The sequence below is a fragment of the Pleurodeles waltl genome, chromosome 5, assembly GCF_031143425.1.
Source record: "Pleurodeles waltl isolate 20211129_DDA chromosome 5, aPleWal1.hap1.20221129, whole genome shotgun sequence".
Lineage (NCBI taxonomy): Eukaryota > Metazoa > Chordata > Amphibia > Caudata > Salamandridae > Pleurodeles > Pleurodeles waltl.
The window spans coordinates 773,314,485-773,335,428 of NC_090444.1; the positions used below are offsets into that span (position 1 = coordinate 773,314,485).

Below are 20,944 nucleotides of genomic sequence, written 5' to 3' on the forward strand. Positions count from 1 at the left end.
GGCAGGTGGTGGGGATTGGACGGGAGGCAGGTGGTGGGGATTGCCTTCTGGCTGAAGGGTCACTCAACAAAGATTAGACATGACAAGGCATGCATTTAAATTAATGACAAGGAACATCAGGTGCATTGTTCAATGCTAAAAATGTTGTAGAGCGTTTGCGTATTTAAAATATTTTAACATGTCCATAGTCTTTTTTACAGGAAACACATGTGTTGGGGTACTGTATCACTTGTCTTCGCAAGCAACGGAGAGGATAACTCTATGCCACATCCTATTCTGGGTTTGCATGTGGTGTAATGATACAGGTGGGCCCCAAGATCCCTTTAGCTACAGTGGTCACGCCTAGTCTTGGAGGGTAGATATGTCATCCTGCATGACAATCTGAACGGACATGAGCTCTGGCTTGTGAACATATTTGCATCCAAAGCTCATTGCCCAGACTTCTATACCACTGTAGCCACAGCCACATTGCGGTACCTTGCGATGGACGTTATAATAGCATGGTGTTAAGATGTACTCTCTTTCCTCACTCTCACAGTATTTCTTACTTAGTTTTCATTTGAGTAACAGAGTACAGGAACTACCATCTTTCAACAACCTAACAGTTCCTTCAACTGTTGACTTCAGAACCCATAGGCTCTGCTCCTACATTATGACATCTAATGGTTCTACCACCATGGTAACCAAAGCAGTACATAAACAAAACACATCTCCCTCTGCCAAAAATACAAGGACAATTTTACCCAGATATAAAATCATTAAATTGTGACATACGTATACTATTTAAAACACCGTAATTGTTTGCATAGGAGATTAAAAAATTGTAACCCTACCATTCTATATAAAATGAGTGCGGATATTAATTTTTATAGTAACTTCAATTTCTTCCTTCCTGTTGAACTACTATAACAATATGATAGTCGTTACTTTCTAACATTTGTGTTGGCAAGTCTAGACATATTCCAGACTTCCCCAGAATACAAAACAGCTACATTTCTGTTTACTTTCAGTGTGATAAACGGACCCATAAATTTTGAAATATGTTTTCTGATAAGCCCTGTTTTTTTCCACCAACATGGTTTCTCCCACTTCCCAGTTGACTTCCTCCACACAATTCTTTTTTTTTTAAATGAAGTCTGATCTTGTACTTCCTTTGATAGCCTTCAGTCTTTTAAATACTTCTTCCTCAGAACAACTTTCCTTACAACAATGTTTCTCCTTTGTCTTAAGCCAAAGCTGATTAAGTTTAGATCTTGGCAACCTGCTTTTGAGCAAAAAGAAAGGAAACTCCAACTTAACACAATTAGTTGTGGGTCTATGGGCCCACCATTTTTTTCTCAAGATCTGTGACAAAGATTCCTTTTTTCTACAGCCCTAACAATGCACTCCTTCACAACTCTATTCATTCTCTCATCTAAACCATTTGCTTGCAGAGAATAGAGAGCCGTTTTCAAATGAGTGATAGACAAATTTTTAAAAGAAATCACATCTTGTTGGAGCAAACGTGGACTCCATTATCTGTTACTAGATACAGAGAATGTGTCTAGGAAATTCTTCTTTCAGGAACTCAATAACTATTCTGGTGTTTACTGAACTCCCACATTTAATAACCACCCATTTTGATGTGTAATCCACCATCAATAAAATAAATAGTTCCTAAGGAGACAAAATCTGCAAAGGGCCTACTGTATCCAATTCCAACTTAGTCCATGGTTCCCTGGGAATTTCCATTGGAACTAAAGAGGCAGATCTTGTGATCTTATTCTTGTCATTCTTTACACACAACACACAATACTTCACTACATTTTCCACTTGATGTTCAACACCTGGCCACCAATACCATTGACGCAAATTAGATTTCATCACATTTCTGCCCAAGTGCCCTTCATGAGCTAAATTTATGATCTTTTCTCTTAAACAGAGGGGCGCGACAATATTTGAACCTCTAAAAACGTTATTCACTTTCCCATCGGGAATTGATCAGGCAACAATTGTGGTGATCCCAAAGACCCAACCACCGTCACAGCACTGCTCAGCGTACCCTCCCATTTCTCTTTTAAACACCGAGATTAAGGTGTTGTCCACAATCCTGCCCGCCAGACTAAAGGAAGCGCTCCCATTGTTGGTGCACCCTGACCAGTGCGGGTTTATGCCCACGCGTAGTACAAGACATTGCATTAGGCGCCTGCATGTGGCCCTGGCCCACCGGGAAATCCTAACACAGTCATCCCTAGCTCTCCTCTTGCTGGATTTCGAGAAGGCCTTTGATACCGTGGACTGGTCCTACCTGGAACACGTCCTGCTAAGTAACGGTTTTGGGCCCAGGTTCCGCGGCCTGGTGAAGCTCCTTTACACTAACCTGACCGCCAGTGTACTGGTGAATGGAGTGATCTCAAACCAGTTCCCCATATGTCGGGGTACCCGCCAGGGATGCCCGCTGCCCCATTGCTCTTCGCGCTTGCGATAGATCCCCTGGCGAGACTGCTGAGAGAGGACCCCTTGGATGAGGGCTGGTCATGGCCCGCTGGACATGAGGATCGCGAAGCGCTTTATGCAGACGATGTGCTCATATATCTTTCCAACCCCGTCAAGAGCGGTCCCCGTGTTCTGCAGCTCTTGGGTCTCTTCTCCGAGGCCTCGGGCTTGGCGCTGAACCCCAGCGAATCCCTGTTGGTCCCCCTGCATCCCTCTAGAGACTGCATCGACTGGCAGCAAAACATCCCGATCAGGCGCAATTGTTTTAAATACCTAGGAGTACAGGTGTGTTCTTACTACCGGAACTGGCGTGGGCACTAAACGTCACTCCACTTACCCAACGCATTAAAGACGATCTCCACCGTTGGCGGACCCTGCCCCTCAACCTGCTCGGTAGAATAGCACTCTATAAAATGATGATCCTCCCCAGGCTTCTTTACCTATTGCAGAACTTCCCACACCCAATTCCTCTGAGATGGTTCAAAGATATAGACACAATGGCGCGTCACTTCCTATGGGCCTAGGACCCTAGCTGCCTGTCAGAGAGATGTCTTTGACGGAGGCCTGGGAATGTCCAAAGTTTACTATTACCACCTGGCAATGCATCTACTAGTGATAAACGACTGGTGGGGGGTGGTTGGTCGGACCCAGCGTATCGACTGGAGCTCCAAACATTGGGCTATCCTGCAATCCTCGATGCTTTATACGGCCGCCCAATCCCCCGATCATTACCCGAAGTGACCAGAGTGGTCTTGCTGAGCTGGCACGAGCCCCAGAAGGTCTTGGGTTGGTGGGGCCGCCTCACTCAGCAGACCCCATTGTGGAATGGGAGATGGTTGGCGGAGTCCCCAGCGTTGGAGGGATTCCGGAATTGGGATAACATAGGAAATTCCACACTGTGAGATGTCTGGGGTGGGTCACATCTACGATCCTTTGAAGAGCTCCAGCGACTCTTCTCTCTGAACAAAACCCAATTCCACAGATATCTACAACTCCGTCATGCATTACTGACACATGACCAAGCAGGAGAATCTATACCTGAATACAGCCCCATGGAGGCAAAGGTGCTGATGGGGAGCCTGGGTAGGGGTGGGATCTCGCAGATCTACAGCTCCCTGATAGCTAACACAACCCGCCCACTTGATGGGCCTCGCCGGAAGTGGGAAGACTGGTTGGGCCCCATAGAGGAGGAGGACTGGAGAGAAGCATTAATGGCCCCTCGTACCCTAACTATGGCCACCCGATTTCGACTAATACAATCCCTATATCTCCACATAGCATACCTTACGCCCGTTAGATTACATAGGGCTGGCCTCCGGTCCTGGGATGACTGTCCTCGATATTCGGGTCCGAACGCCGACTTCTATCATATGGTGTGGTCTTGTCTAGCCATAGCGACCTACTGGAGGGCGGTTCTTGGGGAAATTTCTGGAGTCCTGGGGTGTGAAGTGGAGATGGCACCGAGGTCGTTTTTATTGGGAGTTATGGGGGACACAGGACTAAGAAGAGCAGAGCGACTCTTCCTGGGAATGGCGTGCCTGGTGGCTGAGAGAGACATAATGGCGAACTGGAAGGCTGGAGCAGCGCCGGTCTTGACCAAGTGGAGGCGAGGCATGGACTGGTGTGCCTGATGTGAAAAACTGGTGTATGAAGCCAGGGGCTGCCCAAATAAGTACTATAAAGTGTGGGGGAGGTGGGAGGCTGTGTCGTGCGCCTGAATTGACTATGATCTCCAGTTAATACCGGAGGAGCCTTCCGCCAAAACCGGATCCGGGGATGGGGTTCGTTCCTCCAGCCCCCCCATTGATTGGTCTTGTCATTTCTTTCCCGTAATGTATACTGCCTGTTAACATTGTCTATTGGGACTTGTCTTGGGGTTGGGGCAGTAACTGTCTCTAAACATCGCTTGGTGCCACATAGTAACCCTTTTATGTTTGTTTCATTTTATTACCCTTCTCTCTTTTTCTCCCTTTTCTGTAAAATCAATAAAGTTCTTTATAAAAAAAACTTCATTCACTAAACACAACTTGCACGGTCCAGAACCCCTTCAGATTCTCAGGTAAATCCATGTACTCAGGCCACCCATTTACCACCCACTGTGACAAAGCAGTAAGGATATTATCCTATTTGCGGGGTCTGGTCCATTCCTCTTTACCTACGGCATTGTCTTTAACCCACGCTATAGCACCTGGTTCCTCCTCCACCCTTTCTTCTTCTATAGTCACATTCACAGGGGCATCCCCTAAGTGAGCAGTCTTGACAAACCCGCTATATCTTCAACCCGAAAATTAAATTCAGCTAAACCATAACTCCATCATTTTAGCCTAGGCATCAGGTATGCCCCCTCTCAGCAAGAACATTTTTTGAATCAAGGGACTATGATTAGTCTTTATCGTGAAGGGTATACTCCACAGGAAAAATGTAAAGTGATGAATTACTCATGACACTGCTAATGTGAGCCGTTCAATCACAGAGTTCAATCTCCTCCGCACCCTTTATTGAACGTGAGGCAAATGCAATCACACTTTTTTCACTATCCACCACTTGGGACAACACTGCTCCTCCAAGTCCACTCAAATTTGCATCCATAGAAGGTAGGGTTCTGAGGCACATGAAATTGCTCCAACGTACGTAATTTTGCTATGGCATCCTTGATGGTTTGAAATGCATCCTTCCATTCACCTGTCCATTAAAATCTCAAACCTTTTTTCATCAGACTCCTCAATGGCAACAAGATAGTTGCAAAATCTGGTATAAGCTTGGTAAAGAATTTCACTAAAACCTAGAAAAGACCTAACTTGGTCTTCATTAATAGGAGAAGGTATTCATATGATACTATTTGCTAGTTCCAATTTGGGACTAACACCCTCACCTGAAATTGTGTGTCCAAGATATGTGATTGAAGGTACTTGGAACTTGCACTTGTCCTTGGCCAATGTGAGGCCATACTCCTTCATTTTATTCAAAACTTGTTTCTTGACATGGCCATGTTCTAACATATCATTTCCTGAGACCAGTATATCATCCTGAAACACTAACACCTTTGGTATGCCCTTAAATATCTTTAGCATTACACACTGGAAGCAAGCAGATGCTAATGCTAATCCAAAAGGCATACAAAGAAAACGATATGCACCTAATGGAGTGACAAACAACGTCAGGTGCCTAGAATCAGGGTGGAGATGGACGTGGTGATAGGCTGAGGATAAGTTTAGCGCACTAAAAACTTTAGCTTCTCCCAACACAGCTAAGGACTCAGAAATATTAGGGAGATGCCGACAGTCTACCCATATGTGTTTATTAAAGTCTTCTGAGTCCACACACACATGCAAATTTTATTTTCCCCATCCTTAGATGCCAATACAATTGGAGCTAACCATTCTGATGTCTCTAGCTCTTCAATCACTTTGCCCTGTAGCAGTTTGTTGAGCTCCTCCTGCAATGGGTCCAACATTAAATTACGCAATTTCCTTACTCTATTCACAGTCGGAATGGCATTGTCCTTCAATGTGATTTTATGCTAAAAACCTTTCAATAACCCTACAGAATTACTGAAAACCTGAGGGCACTCACTGATAATGTGCTTGTTAGTATTAAGACATTTCAACAGTAGGACTTTCTGTTTTGAGCTGGGATCCAACACAATTCCTATATCACCTTGATGCCTCTATCCCAAAAAATGGTCTCCTCTTTTGGCAACTTATACCTTCCCCACTGTTCCTCTAGCTTGAAACTGAATTCTCATCATGGTATAACCCAACATGTTAGTTTTCTTTCCTGTGTACATCGTAGGATTGATGGCAGGTACTTGCTATACAATGTTTTCTTTGCCGGACAATGAATACCAATTCTCATCACCCACCATGGTATAGAGAGATCCTGCATCCACAAGAACATTGATTGCTTTCCCACCCGTTACAATCTTCAACTGAGGCCCCAAAATCAGTTCTCCATCTACCGTACCATCATTCTTGATTCTGAAAATAGAATTATGGTCTCTTTCAATGGTCGCTACACCTTTTGTCATTTGCACAATCTTGCATAGTGACCTTTCTTGCCACATTTACTGCATGACGCAAGTCTAGCAAAGCATCCCGGACTGTTGGACAAATGGCCCTCACTATTGCTTCTGTAACATTTTAATTTGTTGTTCTTTTCGTACTTTGCAAAGCTACCACCTTCTGAATTAATTCCCTTCTTTACTTCACAAACTTTTTCGATCCTTCCTTGTTCACCCGTACCACTCAAGACAGGATTATAATTCTTTTTGCTTTCTCTCATTTCTTGTACCCACAATGTGGTATTCTCCATACCCTTTATGATTGCCTCCTTTAAATCAAGATTTCTGGTTAAAAGTTTTGTTTGTATCCTAGGGTTTTTTGTGCATCTAACGAATTGATCCCTAATTAGGGAATCTGCTAGCACATTACATTCACACGTCCGTGCTAATGTCTTCAAGGAAGCCACATAGCTTCCAATTATTTCCACTTTTCCTTGAACTCTTGTAAAGAATTTGTCGTTCTAATACCACATTTATCCAAGACCCAAAATGTTCTTCTAACATCATGACTGACATCTCATACAGATCAGATGGTTCTCCCTCTGCTCTCCTCACAGGTTTCTCATCTAGGCTTTCACACACATTTCTTCCTTCAACCCCCAAATTATGGAGTAACACTGCCTGTTTGTGCACCGCAGAAAACTTTTCCCCACCTATGGCTAACAAATATGAATCAAAACGTTTCTTCCATTGCTTACACATTATCAATGGATCACCTTTATCTGAAAGAAACTGTGGGCGATGCGACATGCTAGGAGCAATAGATCTATGCTTCAGTTATTACTAACTGTAAAGACACTGTTCATATATGCATGTCGTAAATTGTAGTAACACTGTATATAAGTTGTGGGAGTAGTAGAATGAGTATTTGATTTATGAAACTATAATTGGTACACAATAGCGTTTCAGACGTAACAATGTGCGCAGTTTTATAGTGTGCGCATAACTGTGTTGGAAACGTGTTAACATACCTATGTTTCCATTACTTGTTGCTGGATGATGTCTAATGGCTATCGGTGCGTTATCGAAATAGTGTTACTTATATTGTTACTTCAATTTGGGTTAGAAAAAAAGAAAAAAAAAAACTTTAATTTCTTGGACACACACTCGCCATACGTCTGTTAGTGTGCATATCACTTTAGTAACACAAAAGGATGATGGACAGAGTGCTTAAACTTTTCAAACACTCACCCCAATCAAAGATCTGAGTTTAATCCATTGTTCTTTCCCTAGTTTGGACCAGCCATATGCAAATCAGTTTTGACCCTATTCCCCATGGGAACAGTCCAACCCAAACTGCCAGGCCACGTCCTCCCTGGACCGGAACCAAGCATCCTAGGACCGGTTTCAAGGTATAACCCTTCATCAGTCAGGCTAGAATGAATCCAGTGGCATAGTGAGCACGGGATCCACGTTTCAGCGTTCTCTTCCAACTTAGGGCACTTTAGCAACACAAAAGGATGGTGGACGGACTGCTGAAACTTTTCAAACACTCACCCCCAGTCACAGATCTGGGTTTAATCCATTGTTCTTTTGCTCACCATGCCACCCCAGTTTGGATTCAGCCATATGCAAATCAGTCTTTACCCTGTTCCCAACAGAGACCCGCCCAGATGCCATATTAAACCCAATATGACTCGAATTTTACTCAATTTAATGCAGGCCCTTCATTTCCTGGATGTATGGTGAGACAGACACCCTATGTAGAAAATATACTTCTGTGATACACCCGCTGCAGGTACCCATAGCCAATAGGACTACTGTCTAATTTCTAGTAGTTTGGTGCAAGAGGTCAAGGGGATATCCTACTTACCCCACTACATATCAGATCACCCCCCAGTCTTAATGAGTTTAGCAGGAGAACACAGGCATACAGAGATTCTGCTCTGTAGACTGAGGGGCGGCTTTAACAGCCCCCCCCCCCCCCACCCATTCGAGGCAATGGTTCATGCAACACTGTCACATTACTTTGAGGAAAAGTGGAGTAGTGCGAGTGCTAGAGCACTGGCCTGGGAGGCAATGAAAGTGCTGCTCTGAGGGGTATGCTTAAAGATGACTTATGGGTCTGACAACAGCTGGAAAGGGATATTGAACAGCATGAGAGAGATTTAAATGCCATAGAGAAGGAGCTATACACGCAGGCTTGAAGACTAGAGGGAGGCCTGCTGGGTGGTATTAGATGACTGGCACAGGCTTGAGAAGCACACTTACACAGCACATCGTCAACGGCTATATGCAGAGAGGGGACAAAACCGTGGCGATGCTTGCCTGACTGACTAATCTGGAAACCCAACAAGCCCAGATACTGCCAATCCGCAATGCTCAGGGATCCCTGGTTAGCATTCAGCAGTCCATTGATCAGATTATCCAATGACACCTACGTGCAATATATGCCACTCGGGGATGGGACCCAGAGACTGACTTACGTGGGTATTTAGCTAGATTCCACTCCTACACCTGGATTTCGGTGGCCGAGATCATTCAGATAGTCCCATCACTTGAGAGGAGAGTCTCATGGCGATCTGGAATATGAAAACAGCAACAATCCCCAGCAGTGATGGGCTTACTGTGGAATTTTATCACCAATATGGTGACCAAACAGTCAACAGGCTCTTAGAGGTTTTCAAGGGAGCTGGAAAAAAGGGACATTGCCACAAACAATGCATGAAGTGTTAATTATAATGATAAAAAACCTGACAAAGACACAGTGAAAGCGATCTTCGTACAGAACAATATCGCTATTAAAAATAGATGCCAAACTTCTTAGCAACATATTAGCGGTGCACCTACTCCCCCATCTTCCTAAACTAACCAATCGGGTTTTATTCCCTGACAGAGTACCCTTCATAACTTGCGACACCTTTCACTGATATACCATGCCCCACATCTATGAGCATGCTTACGCCTTAACCCTACTGGCTATAGAACAATCGTTTGACTCCTTGGAGTGGCCCTACCTCTGGGAGGTGTTGCAGAAGATGGCCAAGGGCCCTTGATATTTACAGTGGATGTGGCAGCTTTACGCTGCCCCAAGCAATAGGGTGAGATCCAGAAGTGAAGTGTAGGATGCCTTCTTGTTGTACAGGAATACATGCCAAGGGTGCCATTGTTGCCCCTTCTTTTTGAGCTTGCAGTGGAGCCAATGGCAGAAAAGGTTACACAGATACCTGCACCCCTAGGGAATCACAGTGGGAGAGAACACCCACGTAGACTCCCTCTACACCGATGATGCTTTAATATACTTCAGGCAACTGCAATACTGAGTCCCAATACTTCTAAATGTGATGCAAAAATATGGTGAGATAACCGGCCTCCACATTAACAAGACGAAGTACAAGCTGTTTCCGATGGGCTCCAAAGCAGGCTTACCACTGGTGGCGCTTCCGTGGGTAGGTCTCCCCTGGGGACTAGACAGGGTGTGATATTTCAGCATTCAATTGGCACAGACCGAACAGCACACTGTGGACCTTAATCTTGGGAGGGTAATTACCGGATTGCAAGCCTCCGTACGCTTCTGGAGAGACCTCCTTCTCTCCTTAATGGGTAGGACTGCCATTGTTAAAATAATTATGCTCCCACAATGCATATATGTTCTCCAGGTTACCATACACAAGATCCCTACACATTATTATAAAACCCTAGGTAGCCTATTGATAGAACTACAGTGGGATAATAAGTGTGGCGAGTTGGTTTATCTACCCTCAAACAAACCTGGGGTAGGGGAGGGCTTGAAGTACCACATGTGGATCTTTATTATATGGCTCCACATCTGCAGCATGCAGTCCACTAGTTGGTCCCGGACCTTTCCAGATGCACCACTGCATATGGCGGGGGAATGCAGAAGAGAGATAAGCTTGGTGTACATAATTATACTGTATTATTTTAATTTGGTGTTGGAGCTAGTTGCCTTCACTCCTTCATGTATCAGTGTCCATTCCTTTGGGGCAGGGGTTCTTCGAGCACCTTTTCCCATCTAGACTGGACCCGGGATGTCGGATCGCAGGGAGATATATATATATATATATATATATATATATATATAGGATTTTAACTTGTATTTATATGGTGCCGGCCTGACAGCCGGATTTGTCCAGTAGAAGGCGTTCTGCCGAAACGCGTTGACATCGTACTTCAGGACTCTGTGTTACCCATATATGAAATAAATTCAATGAACTGAATTGGCTCTTGCTCCATACGATGTTGTTTCAATAATTGGGATCTGACTAACGGGATCGGTCAGCCGTCAGATGGTTATCGTTCCATCTGTTGAAGATTATATATATATATATATATATATATATATATATATATACATACATATATATATAAATACACACACACACATACATACATATATATATAAACATCCTGACCCTGGGTCCAGTCTAAATGGGAAAAGGTGCTCGAAGAGCCCCTGACCACAAAGGAATGGGCACGGATACATGAAGGGGTGAAGGCAACTAGTTCCAATGCCAGATTAAAATAATACAGTATAATTATGTACACCAAGCTTACCTCTATTCAAGAACATTGAATACCATATATAACACCTGTAGCGACAGCTGTCCACATTTTGGGGGCCCCTGGGTGCACTTTATTTACATGGTATGGTCATGTCGGAAACAAATACCCTACTTGCAGATGGTATTGAGAGATGTCAAAAGGGCTACTAGATGGGATATAGAACCAATGATAAAGCTAGTATTATTGGGACTGGTCCCCTCTCCTACTGAGAAAAAACATAGCTGGAAGTTTGCAATACTTACCCTATTACCGGCAAAATGCTGCATAACTATTAACTGGCTAAGATTCACTCGCTTCGGATGAAAAATTGGAAGACGATGTAAGGGCATGGCCTGCAATGCTCTCCGATTTAAAAGAATCCCCAGGCACCATCTCTGCGATAGCCACACCAGAGTGATATCACTGATGATCCTGGGGCACAGCTGGTGGTCCGCAGGTCCCAGGAGCAGGGCAGGATGTTCTGTTGACATTTCAGTGACCCTATCTCTCATTACTACTTCTTCACACCATTACTGCCATTTGATGCAAGAGCAATGATTGGGGAGGGGATTTGTTGGGCGGGGGGTAAAATGGTTGCATGGTCTCTACTGGAGGTGGTATTATGATATTGTATTATGTACCAATTGTTTACTCTAACTATCTTCTATCTCACAAAACCTCAATAAAGATCATACTAGAAAAAAATAACCACTGCATATTTATTAAGATAATACCTCACCTTCGTCTGTAGGAATTTGAAGCATTGTTGGTTTAAAACCTCCACAAATTCAGATTCAAAGTCTTGGTCACTGTACCAGGCTCCACCGGTCACTGATCGATCTGGCTGCACATTGTACAACATGTAAACCTTTTTCTTTGAAGCCTGTAAACAAATACCCACAAGATATAAGAGGTACAAAAGGATATTATTTCTCAACAAAAGAGCATACTCAAGATGAAAAGGAAAGTCTCACATATATTTAAATATTTTTCTTAAACCTGGTTTCTTCTTCCGCCGCACCATAACGAGATATAATAAATGGTGTTCTAAAACTGATTAAATGTACAACAGAGAAGATTGTACTTTGGAAAATAGACACATCCGCAGCTAATTCTTGAAATATAATAATTCTAGTCTTACAGATATTATAGATGTTTCGGAAAATGGTCCTGTAAGGCTCCATCTCAAAGAGGTATTAGTCTATAGAGGGGAGGGCCCGGAGAAGGGAATGGTGGCTCAATGGGTGGGACTTCCTGTACAGGGAAGTGATTGGAGAGCTTAAGGCAAACTCTGTGTGCTACTTGAAGACAATAAGGAGTCAGCACCCTCAGCAGTGACACTATGGGAGGTATACAAAGTGGTCTTTAGGAATAAAGTGCAAAATGTGATAGTATGGAAAGACCGTGTGCACCAAAATGCATGAGTGAAATGGAAGGGAAACAGTGGCCTCTGAAATGTGCTTGATCACCTCAGGTGACACTGGGACGATCCACTGACTGGAAGTCCTATGTAGATATATGCCTCAGTAAAGGCATAATAGTTGGCCTCCCTTCGGAGATTCTACGAGGTTGGCAACAAAGCAGTTTTATTGGCCTGGCTGGATCGAGGGTAAGAAGGAACCTGGCTAGTGGAGAACCTCAGCAGAGAGGAAGGGTATCACAGATGAGGGTATAGCAGAGGAATTTGCATGCTACTATTGTGTTGTCTACTTGGAAAGGCAAGAAGCGACAGAAGCCTCCTTCGAGAAGCTGCTGCTCCTGAAACTAAATGGCAAAAGTAGAGCACAGTTGGATCTGGAGCTCTCCCTCACCGATATTTCAGAAGTGGTTGGCCAAATGCAGCGGGAAAATACCTCAGGGCCCAATGGGATACCAACTCTCTCATTAGTGGGACCACACCTTTGTGCCATGTTTAACAAAACGTAATAAAGGCAGAAATGCAGCCCGAATTGAAACAGGCAATCATAGTGGTTTTTTGTAGCAAAGTCCCCTATTTCTGGCATGGTTACTCCCACTTTTTGTCTCATGGCAGTGTGCTTAGACTGTTTTACCTGGGATCCTGCTAACCAGGGCCCAGGTGATTGTGCTCTCTCCTCAAATGTAGTTACTTTGATAGTTCTTACACCCCACAATCGGCATATTGGCGTACCCCCTTAAGTCCATGGTATATGGTAATTAGGTACCCAGGGAATTGGAACACCGGGGGACCCTCATGGACTGCAGCATGTATTATGCCACCCATGGGAGCCCATGCAAACTGTGTCTGCAAGCCTGCCATTGGAAGCCTGCTTAAAAAAAGTGCATGCACCCTTTCGCTGCATTTCACTATACCAGGTCACTGTAAGTCACCCCTATGGTAGGCCCTTCCAGCCCAACGGGAAGGGTACACGTCCCTGTATATGTGGGCACCCCTGCATGAGCAGATGTGCCCCAACAAACTCCAGCTCCAATTCCTTGGACTTCGTAAGTGCGGAGAAGCCATTTTAGCTATGTACTGGCCATTGGTCCACCTGTGGTCCAGCTACATAATGGAACTCAGAACCTAGGCATGTTTGGTATCAAGCATGCTGGAATCATACCCCAATACTGATGCCAGTATTGGTGGCTCGACTCCATGCACTCTGGGGGCTCCTTAGAGGACCCCCCGTACTGCTCCTACCGGTCTTTCAAGGTCTGCAAGCATCCCACACTGCTGCAGCCCCTCAGACAGGATTCTGCGCTCCTGTTGCTTGATACAACTCAACCAGGGGAAGGCAGAACAAAGGATTTCCTGAGGAACAGGGGATGCAATCTCCTCTCCCTTGGAAATAGGTGTTACTGGGCTGGGGAGGGGTAGCCTCCCCATGTCACCGGTTTGCTTTGAAGTGCACATTTGGTGTCCTCCTTGCATGATCTGGTTTGCACCAGTCCGGGGCCCCATAGTCCTCGCTCTGGTGCGAAAATTCACAAAGGAAAGGGGAGTGACAACTCCCCTGTTCATCACCATCCTAGGGGTGGTGCCCAGAGCTCCTTTAGGTGGCCACTTGATTCTCCCCGCTTGGAAACGAGATGTACAGAGGCCCCTGGGAGCATTTGACTGGTCAGGCTAGGTAGGTGACGTCAGTGACCCCCTCTGATAGATGGTCACCTCAGAGAGTGACCAAGAACCTTTTTGTGCTATTTAGGGACTACCTTGTGGGAGGGTCTTCAGATTCATTGTGCAAGACTCCACCAGGAACTCTCTGCAAAAACATCTTCTCTTGGCTACCGGTCCCACTGCAGGACCCGAACAAGACTGCAACACTGAGATGACCTCTCTTGCAACATTGTTTCCTCGGCTCCTGTCAGCAACTTGCAACATTTCACACATACAACAAAATCATAATGATGGTCAGCAGCTGCGGACTTCTACAGGAACTGGATTTATCTAAATCTGGTTTCAATATTACATTAAAAACCCCACCCCAGATTATGGCGGCTGATCTGTCCCCAAGAATATTATTTCAATGTTCAAGGAAAAATTCAGGGTAGTCAGAGTCAGGCCAAATATATAAGCAATCTTGACTTTTTTGCCAGAGAAAACGCCATGCTCAACAACATATAGGCCCTCCTGGTCACAGAGAATATGAAGTGTGCACCAGTGCACCCTTTTCTAATAACTACTACCAACCCCTCACGCATAAACGGTATGTAGCCACATGCACTTCTCCTATACAGCCAGCTCACAAACGTGCCATACTATATGCAGCTCCTGGAATAAACTTTGTGTGGACTGTTCATATGCCTCACATTCCTAATTAAAAAGTTAAATTCAGCCATTGCATCGAGTCCCAAACTTAGCTTCTAGACTGCATGGTGGAGGAGGCAGTCAATCAGAAGGCACCAAGATAACCACTCAGTTAATTTGGTAAAGCAAGCCATGATAGTGATGCACAGTTTGCACGGAACAAACCAATACCAAAAGAACTTCCCGTCCCTCCCACCCCATCTACCCTAACTAGATGCAGAAACTCAACTTTCCCCCTACACCCCCAACACACACAAGGACCATAGAGTATTAGGGCCCAACCAATAAACATGCAAATAATCCGAGGGCTCCACAGAGCCAGGAAAACTGCCCATCTTGATAAGGGATGGGTGTATGGGAGAGTCACATTCAGGAGCGCTGTTGTGTGATATTGTGCCACATGAGATTTTGCTGACTTGCACACAAACTCAGCATTTGACAAACAGTTGTCTAAGTAATCATGAGCAAACTATTTTGGCAGTTGACAATATTTCAATCAGACGATGCCATACCCCGAACTCTGCAAAGAGTTTGCCAAATGCAGACAGAGAAAGTGATGACGAGTACTGTTACCATGATTCCATTGATGTACTAGAACTGTATTCCAAGCACAGGCATATTAGATGTTCCACTTGAACAGGATGATCAGATTCTATTTGTGGGTGGTTCTTTTCTGAGAGATCATTATGGAACATTGAGAGGAGCATATACGGTCTTTATCATATCAAATATTGTGGAAACATACTTGCCTAATGTAAGTTCAGCACAAGTAGAAAACATACTTGCACTTATTTAGCATGTTACTTACCTGATGGATTGAGGGTTTCAATCTATACTGACAGCTAGTATGGTTTTAGTGTGGCCTAAGATTTTGGACAACTGTGATCACAAAGGGGTTTTATGGCACCTTTTGGTACCTCTATTTGTAAAGGGGCATATGTTCTGGAATTGTTAAGTGCTTGACAACAACCTTAAGAGATTTCTGCAGTAAAAGGCACTGCCCACAGAACAGAAGCTGATTTGGTCACACTTGAAAATGGCTACATGGACGTGGTAGCGAAATATTTTGGCCTGGAATCTGATATGATCCATTCAAATGAACAAGAGCAATGTAAAATTGAGAATGAAACTGTAAAGTGCTTCCTATCAACTTCAATTCAGACATGAAGAGAGCTAAGAGAGCTCCATGATGAGGCACCGGAAGAGGAGAAAAAGAAAATGGGAAATGGCAGGTAATGATGTGTGGGCACAGCCAAGAAACAATACGTTTTGCCAAACTCAATTTTGCTTTTTATGCATATGCAAAATCATGGTCCAACTCATCTTGGTCAAGATTCCATGCACAGGCTTTTTAATAAATATTCGTACAATCCACACTTTAGATCTGTTGCTGAGATTTTGGGTCAACTTTGTGTTACCTGTCAACAGAATAATCCAGGGAAGGGAACCTTAGTGACAAAGAGCTACGCTTGGATCGTTACAATTCGTTGACATGCCATTTTGTTGCAATTGCATTTATATAGCACTCACTACCCTTGATGAAGTGCTTTATAGTGACTAGCACCGTACTCCCAAACCAAGGCTGGTGGTTAATCCAGTGTTATAGTTGGTTACTTGGATTAGTCATGTGTCCAAGAAGAAAACAAAAGATTCCATGCCTTTATTCCAGTTTCTTTGTGGTAGGTTAAAATGAATACCAGTTACGTATGATCATTAGTGAGGCTATGTGGTTTCATGCAAACTGTTGGTGAGATAAGTAGGATGGTGTAGGACGGGTGCTAATAATTTGTAGGGAAAGGGTTTTAAAAACATAGGAGCTGCAATCTATGACATTAGGTGTGAGCCATTTGCAGAATAACAAAAGAGATTAAGCCAGACAGCCATGAGAATCTATATTCAGAAAGAGAAGACATGCAGAGGATGGAAGGTAAGGAGAGGATCACTCTGAAGACAAAAAGAATAGTAATTAATTGGCAGAATTGGAAAATGCTCTGAGATTGCTAGATTTCATATAATTATCTTCCCTCATTTATCGTATTAAATGTTATTCTGCTCAGTCACTAAAAATGTAGCACTGAACGAGAGCATCTTGCCAATGTAAAGTTAGATTTATACCTGATTTTGTAACTTAATCCAATTCTAGTTTTTTTCTACAGCAGAGCAAAGCAACACTAGATAGGAAAGGTACCTAGCACTAACATTGCAAGTGTATGTTGTGCGTACCTGTTTATGTGGCCAGTGGGGGTACATGCACTGTAAGTATACCCGAGGCTTGTGGGTTCCATTTTGGAAGCCCTGACCTGTCACGAGATGGGGTGAGGTTCCCCGTCCAAACTGACTCCCAGTCAGTGGAAGTATATTGCTGATATTCCTGGAGGAGAGAGGAGACCCCAGCACATATGTGGGTAGAGAGGAGACAGGGCTCCTATAGAAATGTGATTAAGTCCCTTTACTGAGAGAGGCTGCTGAAAACTCTTTCATTAGCAGTGCCACTTGGTGGGGATGAACAGTCGGATTGCAGTCTCTACTGTGAATGAAAAGGATCTTTTATGATGAGGCCTGCCTGTTGTCTCTTTTTCCTGATCACCGTTTGCATGGCTGTTGATATCCAGGTGTCGTAAAGTTCACACCTCTTTGTGGCTCTGTTGTGGGTCCTCTAGGCTGTAGACTACCTTGAGTGGAGGGACATTCTGCACAAAGTTTGTGTCTGCAGAAAAGCCTGAAAAGACACTCTTTCATGCCTCAGACCAGTGCCATCAGGACATCCACCCTTCAACACAAACACCCCAGGTAGTTCTGATTGGATAATGCCCTCACGTTCCTTCACAGAGAATGTATTTCATTCTCTGCAAAGCGGCAGGTCTCCCAGGCAGATAGATTGGCAAGCCAAACATCTGAACAAACAGGAAATGAGTAATCCACAATTACAACTCTTCGTAGGTGTCTGGTCAATATTGCTCCTGTTTACACATGGTGCACTTCTCCCGTGCTGTTCTGCTGAAGCATTCATGTAGACACAGGAACTTTGACCGATCCAACTACCCCAAAACCCTCCAACATACACAAAGTGTGTGGGGAACAAAGAAGGAAGGACCTTACTCTGTCTGAAGAATAACAATAATAGTACTAATTATATGATGTTGCTTGTTCACAGTGCCTCCAACCACCTGTAAGCTGTTTCTAAGCAGTGGTTACCAATCGCCCTCCTCAGGTACCCCATGTAAAGTGAAAGAAGCAGCTTCCACAATAAAAAAACACCAATAAATAAAAAAGCAAAAAGAAAATAAACACAGTGGGTGAGTAAGATGAGGGCTGATGGGCCAAGAAAAACAAATTTATCAGTATATAGTTTATAATAATCTGAGGTATATTCTTGTAATTGTATGGTTGTTTTCTAGGTGGGTACAAGCCTAACCTGCTAGTTGAGCAGATAGCACAACAGTAGCCTAACTACACATGAGAGAATGAATCCCTGGATTCTGTCTGCCAGCTTCTTTAGAATCAGATAAGGTAACACATGTCGAGACTAATCTGATGAAGTTGTTAGATAAAGCCTTGCAAACTGAGAACAAATTTCATTACAGAAGCATTAGGAACTGTTGAGTTAAATAACAGCATTATAACATTTAAGTTAGCAAATGTATGTACCTTGATGTCACTGAAATGGCCTGTTGCACTCTCACCTGTGTTTATCAGCCTCAGAGGTACACCAGATAAGAGGACAGGTCTCTCTCTCACTCCATTAAGTTCTTAAGGAAAGGACAAGATGATTCCTTCCATTCCATCAGCTGCACTTTTGTTTATTAGTGATGACATTGTACTAGATTACTGAAAAGGTCTGGCTGATGTTACATGCTATATCGCTCATCAGGTGAATTTGGAGACACCTTCTCCAAAAGAAGAACCATGTCATACCATCCAGACTGGGTACGGGTGAAGAAGCACATTTGCAACTTTTGTGTTGAGCTGAACTGGAAGGGACTCTACCAGGTAATCCTAGGACAAACACTGCTGCAAACTTTGGAGGCTTGCCGGAGTGGATCCACATATCTAACATGAAGAGAGTGAAGGCTTCAGATGAAGAAGTGGTGACAATACCTTCTAACTTACAGCGTTAAGCTTAAGATCGCTGCATGGACCCAGAGGGGCAGGGGTGGTGATCAAAATCAGATTCAGGAAGAACAAGATCAGATGAAGATCAAGCAGAAGCTCTGAATCACAGAATGAAGTTGAGAATTTGAATTTCTATAACCCCAAGAGCAAAACAGTATCCTGTAGAGCAGTGGTTCCCACCCTGTGGTTTGGGGACCCCTTAGGGTCTTCAAAGCCTACTCAGGGGGTCGGTGACTGCTTAGAAAATGTAATAATTTTAACAGATTAGGCCCCCAGCTTTTAGTAATGACTCAGTGGGTGGTCCCCAGTTTCCAATAATGATTCAGTGGGGGGTCCCTGTATTCCAATATTGATAAGGTAGGGGTCCAAAGAAGTCAAAAGATTCAGAACCACTGCTGTAGAGGATGAAAATCAGACAGTTCCAGGCAGAACTGAAAATCAAATGGCAAGAGAAGATAAAGAAACAGAATTTTTTTGTATATAAGAGTACCTGAAAAAGACATTTACCATCAAAGAGATAATTGGCCTGAGCCTGGGAGAGGTAGAAAAAGACTGCACAAGAAAGTCCAAAGACCAGAAACAACTGAATTAAAACCAGAACAAAAACAACAACACTCTGATCACAGTGACAGTTAACAGCCAGCAATTAAGAAATAAACAAGAGTGAGATGCCTAATAGAAAATGTGCAGCTCCTGAATGGTCTTATCTGGCAAACACAGAATCAAAGGATGACGATGTAGAAGTCTATGATCTGACACAATGCTAATTTATTTCTGCAAAAGAACCAATATGAATTTACTGACAAAAAAAAGAAGAAAGATTTTTCTTGCTGATTTATGATATTTTCTATGCTTTATAGTTAGACCCTGTGTTGCTTTGTACCTTAGCTATCAGGTTGAAGATATTAGGGTTTCTTTCTTGAACTTACATTGCATGAATGTACTGAACCTATAAACTGAATTGAAAAAAAAATAACGTTTTAGTTTTTGATTTTTTTACCTTTAAATTAGTGGGTAGATTTTTGTTTGGTATTTTATCGAAAAGTATGGCACGTAGCATGCACAAATGCCACACAAGATCATGTATAATTCCATTAGACTTGATACTAATATTTCTGATTCGCTTACATAACAGACACAGAGTTAACACTTTGCAGCGGTTTCTGGGTAGTTTTAAAATAAACTGTTTACTTGAATATATTGTCAGATTTGTTGAATATATTAGGAGTTAAAAATTGTTACATTTGTACTTTTCTCACAACTAAAGTATCATAGGGTTTACCCTGTTTGCAACTTCCTTACACATACTCTACAATTTCTAGTGCCTTACCTTACGGTCTACAATGTCTTCTTGGTAGCTCTTCCTGAAAATGAGGATTTAAAATATATTTCTAATCATTTGAGACCAATTATCCATTGTGATCTGACAACTAACAAGATAAAAAATTAGTTTGTGTGTAAACGGAGTGATGTGGCGCATGAATGTATAAAATAATATAATGAGAGAAACATGAAAATTAGCAGAAAATTGGAAAGGACATGAGACTGAATTAAAAGAAGATTGGAAGAAGAGGTTGAAGAGAAATCCAGGTATTTCAGAATGCATCCTAGAATGAGAGTTGAACATGAAAAGAAAAGAATGTGTGGATAGTGCATGAAAAGTCAAAGAATGTTGAATCAGTTCTGTTTGTGGGTAAGCGTGTACATCATACCAGTTATGTAGTTTGCAATAAGTTTCTGATTGGTGGGGAACCAACTCTGAGAGAAATTTATGATGGTTATGATAAGACTGCCCATTTGACCTCCCACGTAAATGGGTTGGAAGCTGCTATCTTGCCTCAGATGTTTGTATGTAATGAGATGAGCAAAAGGAGTGATCTGGATCTGAGAACATCAAAACATATTTTTTCTACTAATGTTGATGAATGTATTTGATGTTTTGATTCCTCCTAATGTTGTGGCATTGAATGACATGAAAATTAGAAAGTTGCCTTCTTGAAAAGATAGTCTGGTAAATACTGATAGGG

General features: G+C 43.2%; 1 protein-coding gene across 1 annotated transcript in view; it reads right to left on the minus strand.

Annotated features, from left to right (window-relative positions):
* The window catches only part of POLR3F (RNA polymerase III subunit F), a 188,302-nt gene that overhangs the window by 99,920 nt on the left and 67,438 nt on the right, over positions 1-20,944 (minus strand). Inside the window, exon 6 of the mRNA XM_069234734.1 lies at positions 11,778-11,921. Coding sequence (XP_069090835.1) covers positions 11,778-11,921 — 144 coding nt within the window. The remainder of the gene's footprint in view (positions 1-11,777; positions 11,922-20,944) is intronic.